The sequence below is a fragment of the Lepidochelys olivacea genome (assembly GCF_965140295.1).
Source record: "Lepidochelys olivacea isolate rLepOli2 genome assembly, chromosome: 4".
Lineage (NCBI taxonomy): Eukaryota > Metazoa > Chordata > Testudines > Cheloniidae > Lepidochelys > Lepidochelys olivacea.
This window is the reverse complement of record NC_140414.1, coordinates 39,278,430-39,294,558: the sequence shown is the minus strand read 5'-3', so window position 1 is coordinate 39,294,558 and position 16,129 is coordinate 39,278,430. Positions and strand designations below refer to the sequence as shown.

Here is a 16,129-nt window from a genome sequence, read left to right as displayed (position 1 = left end):
ACTAAGCACTATGCTACACTACAAATTTATGTCAGTAAAACTACATTGCTTAGGGGTGTGGAAAATCCATACCCCTGAGCAACACATAACTAGGGTTGCCAACCCTCCTGGAATAGGGCTCCATCTCCTGAAGGCTACTGAAGCCAATCCGGAAGATTTTAGGCTGCTAAAAGTCTGGAGGCACTGTGGGGCTAAGGCAGGCTCCCTACCTGCCCTGGTTCCACGTTGCTCCCAGAAGCGGCCGGCATATCCAGCAGCGGCGCACCCAGGGGGGTCTCTGTCCAGAGCGTCGACTCCACAGCTCCCATTGGCCAGTAATGGGAACAGCCAATGGGAACTGTAGGGGCGGTGCCTGTAGCCAGGGGTCTGGCTGCCCCTGGGCATAGAAGCTGCTGCCGGACATGCTGCTGCTTCCAGGAGCCACCCGAAGTAATCGCCGCTTGACCAGAGCCTGCACCCCAAATCCCCTCCCGCACCCCAAACCCCTGCCCCAGCCCCCTCCCTCACCCAAACTCCCTCCCAGAGCCCTCTCCTGCACCCCAACCACCTACCCCAGCCCTGAGCCCCTCCTGCACCCAAACTCCCTCCTAGAACCTGAACACCATCCCGCACCCCAACCACCTGCCCCAGCCCTGAGCCCCCTCTCGCATTCCCTCCTGCACCCAACTTCCTGCCCCAGGCTCAGCCTGGAGCCCCCTCCCTCACTCCAAACCCCTTGGCCTCAGCCCAGAGCCCGCACCCCTGCCCCAGTGCAGTAAAAGTGAGTGAGGGTGGGGGAGAGCAAGCGATGGAGGGAGGGGGGCTGTAGTGAGCAGGAGGCAGGGCCTCGAAGGGGCAGGGGGTGGGGCAAGAGTGTTTGGGTTTGTGCGATTAGACAGTTGGCAACCTTACACATAACACCCACCTAACTCCTGGTGTAGATAGCGCTGTGTCGACGGGAGGGCTTCTCCCGTCATCGTAGTTACTGACTCTCGGGGAGGTGGAGAGCCTACACCGATGGGAGGAGGTCTCCTGTCAGTATAGATAACATCTTCACTAAGTGCTACAGCAGCGCAGCTGCAGTGCGGTAAGGATAGACAAGTCCTGAATTTGAGACAACCGTATGATGCTGTTGCAAATGAGGCTAATTTCATTCTGGGGTGTATTAATAGAAGTATCATTAGTAAGACACTGGAGGTAATTGTCTCGCCATTACCAGGCAGTGATGAGGCCTCAAATGGACTCCTGTGACCTGTTTTGAGCACCAGACTTTTAGAAAGGTAACACTGCAGAGAGTCCAGAGCAAGAGAAATGATATGAGGTTTAGAAAACATGATCTATGAGAAAAGGTTGAAAGAATTGAGTATTCTTAGTCTAGATAAGAGAAGGCTGAAGGGGGATGTCATAACATACATATGTAAAAGGTTGTTTTAAAGAAAACAGTGATCAATTGTTCTCCATGTTTGCCAAGGGTTGGACAAAAAATAATTGGCGTAGTTTGCAGCAAGGGAGATTCAAGTAGATATTAGGAAAAACTTAAGCAGTGGAACAAGTTACCTGGGTAGGTTTTAAGAACGGGTCAGACAGACACCTGACGGAGTTGGTCTAGGTGGACTCAATCCTGCCTCAGCCTGGGTGATGGACGAAATTATCGTTTGAGGTCCCATCCAACCCTGTATTTCTATAATTCTAGAACCCTCAAAAAGAAATCTAATTAATCTCAATCATATTAACCCAGTAGTTTGAGGTCAACATTTCTGCCCTGACCCTGCCTCCTAATATTTGTTATTGCACAATCACATTTCCCTGATTTTAAAAACATGTTCCCCCGTTGCTGTTTGAAAAACCCTTACAAGTAGCAAGGGAATCTGTATAAAGGCCCTGATCCTGCAATATATGCCAGCAGTATCACACTGAAGTCCCTTTGAACTGTGAAATTCTAGAGACCTCTACGATCTTGGGTTTTTTCAGCTACAGCTAATGTCAACAGCTGTTGTACAATATTTTGTCTATTCCTGCTTTAAACTTGAATAAGCTTTGGGCTGCATTTGTATGATTAAAGAAAAAAATTATATCAGAGCCTCTGATAAATGTGTCTGACACAGCCCACAACCTTCATTGCCAGAACTTTTGCCAATATTTTGATATCACTGTTAAGTGATATTGGCCTGTCATTGGAGCACAGGTATATCTTCTTGGTTTAGTAATAACCGATAATAGAGCTTCCCTTGTGTGTAGGGAAAGGTGGTCTCCAGAAGTGACTCATTAAACAGTTCAAGCATCTTGACAGTGGGAGTTCAAAGAAGCATCTATAGAACTTGGCAGAGAAGCCATCCAGCTGGGGGCTTTCCCTACTTTCATTTTCTTAATTTCCTCAATTAACTTGACTTCCATTAGGGGAGCATTAAGTCTTCCACATTGGTCAGGTGTAATTTGTGGTAATGTAAATTTTTTGAAAAACAGATCCAAAGCATGTATGAAAAGGTTTGTTTCCAATTTGTACAGATCATTATAAACATTAAAGAACTCTTTATGAATATCTTTAGGTGTATGTAAGCATATTTTGGCCCTTTCCCTCCCTCTGCTCTTTTTAAATGCTTCAGCTGATTTTGCAATCTTTCCCTAGTATTTGGAATGATTGAGAAATACAGAAGTGAGTGATAAATTAGCAGAGTTAACTATGTTATTTTAGTTCCTCATATTTTAAATGTTTATCAATTGAGTGATAGCTGGCACTAACAAGAATACTGATGCGGTAGCAGTAATTCTGTGTATTAACTCACTGGTTATCTATCTAACTCATTTTATAAGTAAAAGTACTTTTATTGCATATTGATTTCATGATACTGCTGGACAAAATAATGGAAGGATTTGGGAGTTTAATTTCTTCTTATTATTTTCTATAGCATCTATGCAATGAATTACAGCAATTCCTTCACTAAATTCTGGTCAACCAAGTAAATAATCTGCATTTTGAAATGCCTTTAGATTAATGTTTTCACCAGAGATTATTACAACACATAAAGTCATTTAATATTAATATAATATTACTTCATTTAAATTACAATATTTTTGGAGGCAAACTGTAAAAAAAAACTCACTAAATCAAAGTTAAGCCTAATATTCTGTCCTTAATCTGCAATGCAGGGTGTGACAGAAATAAATTAAGGACTCATGTTTTGTGCTCTCCAACATTTGCACTAGCAGAGGGAATTAAAACCCGAGAGAATGAGGACATGAAAGAGGAGGAATGCCAATTCTACAGTATGCTCCCTAATTCCCTACAGCCCCACAAAATTCCTTCTGTGTGGGGTTTGGGTATGGGAAGAAAGGAAGTGGAGCTGGGGAGCAGACACTTTCCTCAGTATGTTTCCCTCCAAACTCTTGCAGAAATCTATGATGGAGTAAATGCTGCATCCACATTCAAGGTTTCTACTGCAAACTGTATAGGGAAGGTTTCAGAGTAACAGCCGTGTTAGTCTGTCTTCGCAAAAAGAAAAGGAGTACTTGTGGCACCTTAGAGACTAACCAATTTATTTGAGCATGAGCTTTCGGGAGCTACAGCTCACTTCATCGGATGCGTACCGTGGAAACTTCCACGGTATGCATCCGATGAAGTGAGCTGTAGCTCACAAAAGCTCATGCTCAAATAGATTGGTTAGTCTCTGAGGTGCCACAAGTACTCCTTTTTTTTTTTGTATATTGGGAAGGTAACTCCTGGACACATGGCTGCTGAAGAAGCATCAGAGGAACAGTGCAATAGTGCTTCTGGGATGCATGGGGGTGGAAGTAATGTTTCTCAGGGTTCCCTGGGCTCTGAAGGCTCCTGCATTCTCTGCAGCCTCCTAACCCACAACTTTAAAGGAATCATGAGAAGAAAACACCAAAAGGCCTCTCATACCCTTTAGGTTTTTTGAGGAGTGGAGGGGGAAATAATTTTAAATGTATTTAACATCCATGAGGAGTACCTAATTACACCCCAGGACAGTGAAGTTCTCTGTGTCAGAATGGGCAGCAGTGTTGCAAGCCTTAGACCTTGACTTGGATCTCTCTTAGTGAGGGTAAGTCTCCATCCCCTTCGTGCAGTGGTCATTGCTGAGACTGCCAACAAGAGTGCAAGCTGTGATGGAAATTTTTGGGACATAGACACTTGTCCTTTAAGAACTGTTCTGATTCCAATTCATTTCACATAGGCAACCAAACAGTCACTAGTGGTAATGACCTAGGCTGGATTCAAATAGGTGATTAGAGATGAAAGGATCCATTTCCCATTGCTAGTTATCTAGTCTACCACATTTCAGCTGTAATCATTAGGTTTATATATTAGAATTCCTGGGGCTTGAGCATTTCCTCATGCACAATAAAACATGCAAGTGCTGGAATTTACATCACAAATTGCTCAGAAAAACAAAAGCTCCAACTTTTAGACTTTTAGTAATACAAAGTAACCCTTGTGTACAGGAGGCAGTTGTCAGGGCCAAGTGACCAGAGGGTTCCAAAAGTAGTCCGAATTGCAGCACTTCCTTGAAATACAGGGAGGAATCAGTCAACACACAGCTCCCCAGAGTGCTGCTGTTCCAGCCTAGGATGCTAGAGCAAATAGCTGTCTGGGGTTCAGTGATCACTCAGGCTATGTTTTTGTGCAATCATAGGGTATGACCGTAGCTCAAGTAGGCATACCCTGGCCTATAATTTCCCAGGTTCTCTTTGTACCTCTTTTTAAAGCTAGGTACTATGTTTGCCCTACTCCAGACCTCTGGGACCTCACCCATCTCCATGAGTTCTCAAAGATCACTAATGGTTCTGAGATTGTTTCAGCTAGCTCCTTAAGTACCCTAGAGTGAATTTTGTCAGGCCCTGCTGATTTGAATACATCTGACTTATCTAAATACTCTTTAACCTGTTATCTGATGATCAAGCCTGTCTTTTTGTCTGACTACCAAGGTGTTATTTAAATAAAGAGAGTATAAGTGTGTGTGTGTGTATAATTCTGTTGTTTGCAGTTTTTTGGAATTGGGGTAACTTGTGCTAGAGGATAGCCTTTCTCTGGTTTTGTCTTCATTCTAGTGTTCCTAGGAACTGACACTCCCATAATAAACCACACAATATACACAGACCTTTCACTTGCCAAGCGGTTGAGCAACATGTACTGAGCATAATCTTGAAATATTAAATTACAGTACTCAGTACATCCTGGTGTTCCTGCTTTTTGTCTGTTTTGCTCCAGGATAACTCAAAGGAGGAACATACGTAAACAGCTAACAACTAGTGTAGAAGCAATGGAAGCAGCCTGAGCATTTCAATGGTATTCTTTGGCAAAAGTCAGCAGTGGAACCAATGATTGTGAGTTAGGGCATGGAAAAGTAAACTCCTAATGGGATCCTCTTTTTAATCATTTACTTTAAAGACTTTACTTTTGTTATCTTGTATTACAGTTACGGTAAAAAACGTTAGATTGAGGCAGGATCCTTACTGAAGAGTTCAAAATTATCTGTAAATCTGGAGGTTCTTGCACTTTATTTCTAAACAACCTTTTTAAATATTTTACTAATGGTTAAAAATTAATCACAGACAAATACCTAAGCCTAAAAAGAATCAGACACAGAGAAGTTCTTCTAGCTAGACAGAGAAAAAGTCTTCATCATGAAAGTATTACTAGTTCTCTTGGTTTTTTCATGCTCCTTCTTTTGTATTTGTGGATTTCAGGTAAGAATTTATTTTAAATAAGGTGATTCCTCTGCAAGTTTTTCTTCAATAATAACTGGTGAAAATATCTTATTTTTAAATGTTTTCCTGTAATGGTACTGATGCAATTATTTTAATCCAAACTTGAATACTTGAAATGTGACATGCATTTTTATTTAATGTAATTACTGTAATTGGGAATGTATGTCAGAAGGCTTCTGAAAAAGGGGGTTTAGAGAAAAATTACTGCAATTATAGTCCCAGGCCCCGTCCTGCAAGGAGTTCTGAAGGGGCCCAGGGGTCTGCCTACCCTGATTCAGTTGCAGAATTGGGACCCTAGCGAATCAAATCCTGCAGTCCATTTATACTCAGGCAAAATGTACAGTGGAGTAATGGGAGTTATGCCAGAATAAGGACTGCAGGATCTGGCTCTTAGTTTGGGCTGTACATTTAGAGGCATAATTAGTTTAACTGAATTAATTACTGGCCTCAGAATAGCAGGAAGTATGTAATACGATTACAAAACAGGGTAAAGTTTTTGGATGAAATCCTGACCCCTCTGAAGTCAACAACAAAACACTCATCAGCTTCAATGGGGCCAGGATTTCACTCTAGTACTAAAAAGAAAAGGAGTACTTGTGGCACCTTAGAGACTAACAAATTTATTTGAGCATAAGCTTTCATGAGCTGCTTTAGACTTGAGTTGTATTGATTTAATGGACACATTCAAGGTTGATAGTCCCTTTGGTTTATCTTTTTTTCTATATGCAAATTCCATGCATGCAACTTTTATGCTTCAACGTTCTTTTTTCTTAAATAATAAGCCAATAAAAGCACTTTGTTTGCGATGACATCAGGGGGTTTGCATTTTCAAGTTTCCAAGGGGATGTTATAAATAATTGTCACTTCAGTTGACCTAAACCAAATCAACAAGTTAAGTGTAGATTCATGTTTCTTTCTTTATTGTTTGGTTACCTGTGGCTCTTTAAAAATATTTGCAAGTTACTTTTAAAATTAAACAAGAGTAGGCCAGTAAAAACATCTGTTTCCAAGCATCCAGCTGCAGACTTTTTAATTACAATTTACTGTAAATCCCACTGCCTACAACACCAGTATTTGAGTTTGTTTAAAAAATCTATAATCTGTTGTGCTGAAAAGTCAAGGACTGTTGGAAGCAAATCAGAGAGCGCAGAGCTCATCCTGCATGAAACATCCAAAAAGAAAGAGAAGAGGGATAATCAAACCCTAGAAAAATAAGAAATAAGAAAGGTGGAGTGACCAAGGATACTACTGCAAAAACCTGAAGTGAAACACTTCATTGTTGCACACAGAAGACAGTAAAAATACAAGGAATAAGCTAGTGATGGGACTGATCTAACGCCCAATTGGAATCAATGAAGGGACTTCCCAATGTTTTCAGTTGGCATTGGACTGGGCCCTATATATCGGCTGATTTGCTACTTAATCTTATTTGATTTTTTATTTCCTGTCTTGCAGCACAGAGCCTCTGAAGGTGAAGAGCAAGTTCAGCAAGAGACGTTCCTGATAAAAGAATGCTTAAATAATCAGTACACACATAACTCTTGTAAGAAAGTTTTCTGTCACCCATGGCAGAGATGTGTTGGAGGAAGTTGTATTTGCAAGCTTCCCTACCAATGCCCAAAGAATACCACTTCGGTTTGTTCTACCAATGGAAGGACATTCAAAAATTATTGTCAGCTAAAGACCTATGAATGCCAGCACCCGCAAGAGAAGTTTCTGAGTAAAGCAAAGTGTGGGCCTTCAGGTATTGAAATATCCTTTTCCAAAACTGTATCAGTCACTGTTAGGTGGATGGTGAATGCTCAACTCTTTATTCTCAGAGAGCCTGGTCATTTATTTGTAAATGTTTAATTGTAAAATGTGAAGCAGCAAAAGAAAAGTAATTGAAATGAGGCAGTATTTATTGATACTCATAAAAAAATCAAATAATTGACAGACCTACCTACCTACATGCACTTCTGTTCCTGGCAGCCCAGTCCTGCTTCCACTGTAGACAATTGGAGCTTTATTATTAATTTAGTGGGAGCAGGATCTGACCCTTGGCCCAAAGTGTCAGGGCTGTGTTATCAGAAGTCCCATAATTTTGGTATTTCATAGATAATAATAAGAGCCAGCATTTTTATGGAAAGTTTTCTCTATAGATCTCAAAGCACTTTACAAAGGTGGGAAACTTTATCCCCATTTTACTGAAAGGAGAAACTGCGATATATTGAGATGAAGTGACTGGCCCAAGATCACAAAGTCAGTCAGCAGAAGAGTAAGAAATAGTACCCAGGCCCTTGATTCCCAATCTAGTGCCCTATCCACTGATGCATTTCCCGTCCATATGAATGTTACTTATCTACAAGTTCTAAAATAATGACGTATTTGTTGCTGTGGTTGTCTACATCTGATACACTCTTGCAATTTTTTTTTAGAAAAATTTGAAGTTTCTTTGGACTATGCAGATTCACAATCAGAGGGTCTTATTCAAGTAAAGCATGGGAATCATACTGAGAAGTTATTTATATGTAACAGTGAGTGGAGTATGAATGAAGCAAATGTTGTCTGCAGACATCTTGGTTTTAAAATGTAAGTTTTTTTGTGTATGGGGGTGTTCATTTAGATAATCACAATGTTTATGAAAATGCACTCCTGCTTACTTGTGGCCCACCTGTGGACAATTATGTGATTGGACAGCCATGGAGAGTGTATCTACTGTAATCTTCTCATAAAGACTATGTAATTCGTCATTTGAGAGTAAAAGCCAAGAGATTTCTATCCTGATAATCTAGTATATTATCAATAATTGTTACACACTTTATATTCAAATCATAAGCATTTTTATTTAAAATACCATTAACTGCAGGCGAGATTGGGAATTTTCTCTCAGCCCTATGTTAGGGACAATTTGCAGATCTGCCACCCCAGAAAGAGCTCTGGGAAATAATTGTAACTCAGAGAGGAAATAATTTACTGTAGCCCTTTACAGGACACAGCTTACTTCTCCCACACCTGCCAGCTATCATAGAATCATAGAATATCAGGGTTGGAAGGGACCTCAGGAGGTCATCTAGTCCAACCCCCTGCGCAAAGCAGGACCAATCCCCAACTAAATCATCCCAGCCTAGGCTTTGTCAAGCCTGACCTTAAAAACTTCTAAGGAAGGAGATTCCACCACCTCCCTAGGTAACGCATTCCAGTGTTTCACCACTCTCCTAGTGAAAAAGTTTTCCCTAATATCCAACCTAAACCTCCCCCACTGCAACTTGAGACCATTATTCCTTGTTCTGTCATCTGCTACCACTGAGAACAGTCTAGAGCCATCCTCTTTGGAACCCCCTTTCAGGTAGTTGAAAGCAGCTATCAATCCCTCCTCATTCTTCTCTTCCGCAGACTAAACAATCCCAGTTCACTCAGCCTCTCCTCATAAGTCATGTGTTCCAGTCCCCTCATCATTTTTGTTGCCCTCCGCTGGACATTTTCCAATTTTTCCAGATCCTTCTTGTAGTGTGGGGCCCAAAACTGGACACAGTACTCCAGATGAGGCCTCACCAATGTAGAATAGAGGGGAATGATCACATCCCTCGATTTGCTGGCAGTGCCCCCTACTTATACATCCCAAAATGCCATTGGCCTTCTTAGCAACAACGGCACACTGTTGACTCATATCCAGCTTCTCATCCACTGTAAACCCTAGGTCCTTTTCTGCAGAACTGCTGCCTAGCCACTCAGTCCCTAGTCTGTAGCGGTGCATGGGATTCTTCCGTGCTAAGTGCAGGACTCTGCACTTGTCCTTGTTGAACCTCATCAGATTTCTTTTGGCCCAATCCTCTAATTTGTCTAGGTCCCTCTGTATCCTATCCCTACCCTCCAGCGTATCTACCTCTCCTCCCAGTTTAGTGTCATCTGCAAATTTGCTGAGGATGCAATCCACACCATCCTCCAGATCATTTATGAAGATATTGAACAAAACTGGCCCCAGGACTGACCCTTGGGGCACTCCACTTGATACCGGCTGCCAACTAGACATGGAGCCATTGATCACTACCCATTGAGCCTGACAATCTATCCAACTTTCTATCCACCTTATAGTCCATTCATCCAGCCCATACTTCTTTAACTTGCTGGCAAGAATATTGTGGGAGACCATGTCAAAAGCTTTTCTAAAGTCAAGGAACAACACGTGCACTGCTTTCCCCTCATCTGCAGAGCCAGTTATCTCGTCATAGAAGGCAATTAGATTATTCAGGCATGACTTGCCCTTGGTGAATCCATGCTGACTGTTCCTGATCACTTTCCTCTCCTCTAAGTGCTTCAGAATTGATTCCTTGAGGACCTGCTCCATGATTTTTCCAGGGACTGAGGTGAGGCTGACTGGCCTGTAGTTCCCAGGATCCTCCTTCTTCCCTTTTTTAAAGATGGGCACTACATTAGCCTTTTTCCAGTCGTCCGGGACTTCCCCCGATCGTCATGAGTTTTCAAAGATAATGGCCAATGGCTCTGCAATCACATCCACCAACTCCTTTAGCACTCTTGGATGCAGCGCATCCGGCCCCATGAACTTGTGCTTGTCCAGCTTTTCTAAATAGTCCCGAACCACTTCTTTCTCCACAGAGGACTGGTCACCTCCTCCCCATGCTGTGCTGCCCAGTGCAGTAGTCTGAGAGCTGACCTTGTTCGTGAAGACAGAGGCAAAAAAAGCATTGAGTACATTAGCTTTTTCCACATCCTCTGTCACTAGGTTGCCTCCCTCATTCAGTAAGGGGCCCACGCTTTCCTTGACTTTCTTCTTGTTGCTAACATACCTGAAGAAGCCCTTCTTGTTACTCTTAACATCTCTTGCTAGCTGCAACTGCAGGTGTGATTTGGCCTTCCTCATTTCACTCCTGCATGCCCGAGCAATATTTTTATCCTCTTCCCTGGTCATTTGTCCAATCTTCCACTTCTTGTAAGCTTCTTTTTTGTGTTTAAGATCAGCAAGGATTTCACTGTTAAGCCAAGCTCGTCGCCTGCCATATTTACTGTTCTTTCTACACATTGGGATGGTTTGTCCCTGTAACCTCAATAAGGATTCTTTAAAATACAGCCAGCTCTCCTGGGCTCCTTTCCCCCTCATGTTATTCTCCCAGGGGATCCTGCCCATCACTTCCCTGAGGTTGTCAAAGTCTCTTTTCTGAAGTCCAGTGTCCGTATTCTGCTGCTCTCCTTTCTTCCCTGTGTCAGGATCCTGAACTCAACCATCTCATGGTCACTGCCTCCCAGGTTCCCATCCACTTTTGCTTCCCCTACTAATTCTTCCCGGTTTGTGAGCAGCAAGTCAAGAAAAGCTCTGCCCCTAGTTGGTTCCTCCAGCACTTGCACCAGGAAATTGTTCCCTACACTTTCCAAAATCTTCCTGGATTGTCTGTGCGCTGCTGTATTGCTCTCCCAGCAGAAATCAGGGTGACTGAAGTCTCCCATGAGAACCAGGGCCTGCGAGCTAGTAACTTCCGTAACTTGCTGGAAGAAAGCCTCATCCACCTCATCCCCCTGATATGGTGGTCTATAGCAGACTCCCACCATGACATCACCCTTGTTGCTCACACTTCTAAACTTAATCCAGAGACTCTCAGGTTTTTCTGCAATTTCACACTTGAGCTCTGAGCAGTCATAGTACTCCCTTACATACAATGCAACTCCCCCACCTTTTCTGCCCTGCCTGTCCTTCCTGAACAGTTTATATCCATCCATGACAGTACTCCAGTCATGTGAGTTATCCCACCAAGTCTCTGTTATTCCAATCACATCATAATTCCTTGACTGTGCCAGGACTTCCAGTTCTCCCTGCTTGTTTCCTAGGCTTCTTACATTTGTGTATAGGCACTTGAGATAACTCTCTGGTTGTCCCTCTTTCTCAGTATGAGGCAGGAGCCCTCCCCTCTCGCGTGCTCCTGCTCGTATCCCACTTCCCCACTTACCTCAGGGCTTTGGTCTCCTTACCCCGGGGAACCTAGTTTAAAGCCCTCCTCACTAGGTTAGCCAGCCTGCTTGCAAAGATGCTCTTCCCTCTCTTCGTTAGGTGGAGCCCATCTCTGCCTAGCACTCCTCCTTCTTGGAACACCATCCCATGGTCAAAGAATCCAAAGCCTTCTCTCTGACACCACCTGCGTAGCCATTCGTTGACTTCCACAATTCGATAGTCTCTACCCAGGCCTTTTCCTTCCATGGGGAGGATGGACGAGAACACCACTTGCACCTCAAACCCCTTTATCCTTTTTCCCAGAGCCACGTAGTTCGCAGTGATCTGCTCAGGGTCATTCTTAGCAGTATCATTGGTTCCCACGTGGAGAAGCAGGAAGGGGTAGTGATCCGAGGTCTTGATGAGTCTCGGCAGTCTCTCCATCACATCGTGAATCCTAGCTCCTGGCAAGCAGCAGACTTCTCGGTTTTCCCGGTCGGAGCAGCAGATAGATGACTCAGTCCCCCTGAGGAGAGAGTTCCCGACCACCACCACCCACCTCCTTCTCTTGGGAGCGGTGGTCGTGGAACCCCCAACCCTAGGACAGTGCATCTCATGCCTTCCAATCAGCGGAGTCTCCTTCTGTTCCTTTCCCTCAGATGTATCATCTAGTCCACTCTCCGCATTAGTACCTGTGGAGAGAACATGAAAATGGTTACTTACCTGTATCTGCGTTGCTGGTACATGGACGCTCCCCTTTCTTCTTCTGGAGGTCACATGCTGCCAAATTTCTTCACCGTCGTCCTGTCCCCACAGTGCAGCCTGCTCTGAATCTTCAGAATGTTGTGTCTGTAGAAGCATATCCTGACATCTGTCCAGGAAATCTACAGTTTCTCTTATGCAACACAGGGTTGATACCTGTTGCTCCAGATCTTGAACCTTCTCTTCCAATATGGAGACCAGCTTGCACTTTGTACAGACAAAGTCGCTTCTGTCCTGTGGAAGAAAGACAAATATGCCACATCCAGTGCAGGTCACAACAGCTGAACGCTCCCCTATATGACCAGCTGTGCTCCACTGGTCAAAATTTTGGGGGCTGGAGCCAAGCCTCCACCCACTCTCTGCCCTCTCCTCCACCACCACGCAGCCCACTTTGTCACAGGGCAAAGGAGCAGCTCTACAGAGCTTGTTTTCCACTCTGTGCAAAGGAGCAGCTCTACAGAGCTTGTTTTCCACTCTGTGCAAAGGAGCAGCTCTACAGAGCTTGTTTTCCACTCTGTGCCCAGACTCATGATCTGGGTTATCCAGGCAGAGACACGTAAGGGGCCAGCCTTGTTCTCTTGTACTCCCTTACATGGTCACGTAGGGCCAAGTGACAATTTAAACATGTGTGAGGGCTGGACATCTTGCTGGAGTGCCCCACACCGTCCCTATGAGACTGGGGTTTAATTCCCAGCCCTGGTCTTTAACTCTTCAGAGAGCACGGGCTGAGCCTTGTGCAGAGACAGAGCGTTCAGTCCTAGATGGGGCTTACATGCCTGACATAGCCATGGCAAGACTCTCTGGTTCCTTATTTACTTGATGCAGATTTCTTGCATGATGATAGGGCACTAATAAAGTAAAAATAAGGATACAAATCAGATGACTAGGGTAGTCTAATTTGGAACAAGAACAAAGTTGCAGGATGTTTTAAAGACATATTTGTTGTTGCAGTTCTGATGGTCAGGAAGATTAGACAATTTGGAGGAACTCTGGCAGTTACTAAGGTTTACAACTTATTCTTATTAAGGGCGTGATCAAGCAATGTCCTCAGCACCATAAACCTGTAATGACTTTAATGGTAATTGAAGGTGCTTAGCATCATGCAGGATGGTCCTAAAATTCTGCATCATTAGAACCCACCCACAAATAAAGGTCTGATCCTACACATTGTTCCACATGAGCAGACCCCTGTGGCCTTGCAGAGACCCAGATATTTAGGTGCCTAACTTCCACTAGACACGTAAATATTCTTCAGGATCTGGCCCTACTGACTTTGATGGAGCTGCACACAGGCACACTGTGAGGAAAAATTTGCAGGATGAGGGCCTCATTTTGTTTCCAAAAAACTCATGCAGTGTGACCTAGTACCTTTTTGTGTTGTCAGGAGTTGATGTGTGTTAATTTTTCCCAGCTATGTCGTAAACACCTTTACCTTCATGGTACAGGAGGAAAATCAAGTCACTGCTACACAGTAACTGATATGGATAATTCTCTGTGCAAGGATAATATATTTTGATTTTTTTATTTGCATCTTCATAGAGGAGCTGAATATCACAAAAAGACCTTCCAAGTCCCAGAATCTGCCTTAACTTCATCTCAATGTCTTCATGCTACTTGCAGAGGGCTAGAGACTAGCCTGGCAGAATGTACTTTAATCGAGAGCCGAAATAGTAATGAGGATTTTGCTAGTGTCGTGTGCCATAAAGAAGATAAAGGTTGGTAAAATATGTGTCTTTTTTTAAACACTCTACTTAGGGTTCTTCAGTTTAATCACTGCATCCAATTAGGAAGTTGCATTATAACCTATCAAGTATGGTACCACAGGCACCGCCCCTTCTAACTGTAGTCACATTTTATAGTCTTTAAAATAATTTTCAGCCTTTAGTTAGTTCAACAAGGAAAATAATTCATCTTCTTTCACAAAATATTCTGAGTAAAATTTCACAAAAGAAAACATAGCAAAATGTTGTGCCTGCAACTCCCTTCCCCCTCCAAGCCTAATGAAGGCCCTGAAGCTGAAGAAATGTTTCTTAAAATCCTTCTCTTGGGGAAACTTGTGCCATCTCTAGTAAGTTCTGTCTTTCCCTGATCAGCTGGAGGGGTGGCCAGTGGCATCCTTTTAGCCATCGCTCTGTACAGGATGACTGTGTCATGCAATTCAGAACATTGAAGAATCCAGTAGCCTGGTACCAGCCAAGAGCCTAATTGTGTGAATTGCTAGTGCTTCTGCCAAGTGCTAAGCACCTTGCAGCATTGGTCCCAATTTAATTCCTGCACTGGTGTAAACTAAACCAGGTGTTTGCTTAAAACATTTCATAGTTTTGTATTCTATGTGATGAAATTGACAATAATTGGGCTTTCTTTGGCTGCTCTAGTATCATCAGTGGGAGATGCAGCTGGTCAAAAGAGAGATACAGATAGAGGTTCTCTGTCTTTGACCCAATGGCAAAAGCAAGAGTGTAGAGGCACCTAAAATATGATAAATATCCTTCCAGAAGAAGAGTGTACACCACATTACTCACGTGCACCACCTAGCAGTGGGTCTGAAATGGCATCTCCATCTTAGTCCTTAACAAAGAGAAATGCAGATCCCCTTTGCCAAGTTGCTGGAAGTTGGATGGGGAAAAGAAAAGGCCATGTTGAGGGTCTGATGCAAAGTCCATTGAAATAAATGAAAAGATTCCTGGACTTTGGATCAGGCCCTAAGAAGGCTGTGACCCAAGTGTTGCAAAAATAAAATAAACAAAATTTTTCCTTGTATGTTTCTGATGATGTAGAAAGTTAAATAAGAACTTTATTTTTCTTCCTGCTTTGCAGAATGTTCAAACGAATTCCCTTGTGTCAATGGGAAATGCATTCCTTTGACTGAAACCTGTAATGGAATCAATGACTGCGGAGACCTAAGTGATGAATTGTGTTGTAAAGGTAATAGTAATTCTCCCTTCTAAACTGTCTCATAGTTATGGACAGTAATACAATAGAAAACTTTCAAACAATTCTTAAAGTTATAAGGCACTATCAGTACATTTCAATTCCGTTGAGGAAAAGGTCTTTCAACTTTCTAAGGTGACAATACTACAGCTTCCTTATAGTTACGCAAGAAATGTTAGGCACCAGTTAACTTCTTGAATCATGTGGATGATCTGTCAGTATTAGGACAAAGAGAATAAAGATTTTTAGGAAGCAGGCAAACTTTAATATAAAGGTTTACTATTTAATATAAAGAGTCACAGACCAAGGAAAAAGTGTGGCTAGTTGGACTGAAAATGGATTATTAGAGATGGACAAATAATAAATAATTCAAATCTTTTTTCTGTGAGCAAATTGTCCGTAAAGCCAATTAATATTTTTTTAAGTTATTACTTATAAAAAATTACTCACAGAATAATATCTTTGCCTGGAGCTTGTTCCTGAGCAGTCACTATGGTCAAATATTTAAAATTCCATCTGTTTTGACTGGAAACAAAGACAGGCCATGTGATCTGACTGAATGAACATACTTTTAGAAATTGGATTTCAGATGCCAGAACTCATGATTACAAGTTCAATATTATCTTTCCACAAATACTGTTGATTTTGTTGTTTTGGTGATTGTTCCTGCCAGTAAATTCATTTGCATGAATATTCCTGGAAAGTGAACAAAAAAGAGGTTCAAACACAGTCAAAAGGTAATTTTTTAATAAAAATCTAACATATATACATGGATTTTTAAAAGTATTTGCCAGTCTTAGTTATTACTTT

At 42.5% G+C, this 16,129-nt stretch overlaps 1 protein-coding gene across 1 annotated transcript in view; it reads left to right on the top strand.

The window, feature by feature from the left end:
* The first annotated feature begins 5,576 nt into the window (after positions 1-5,576).
* Positions 5,577-16,129, top strand: part of CFI (complement factor I) — a 30,080-nt gene continuing 19,527 nt past the window's right edge. Inside the window, exons 1-5 of the mRNA XM_084626232.1 lie at positions 5,577-5,685; positions 7,162-7,450; positions 8,124-8,277; positions 13,928-14,103; positions 15,206-15,313. Of these exons, the coding sequence (XP_084482358.1) occupies positions 5,623-5,685; positions 7,162-7,450; positions 8,124-8,277; positions 13,928-14,103; positions 15,206-15,313 (790 nt within the window). The 5' untranslated portion in view covers positions 5,577-5,622. The remainder of the gene's footprint in view (positions 5,686-7,161; positions 7,451-8,123; positions 8,278-13,927; positions 14,104-15,205; positions 15,314-16,129) is intronic.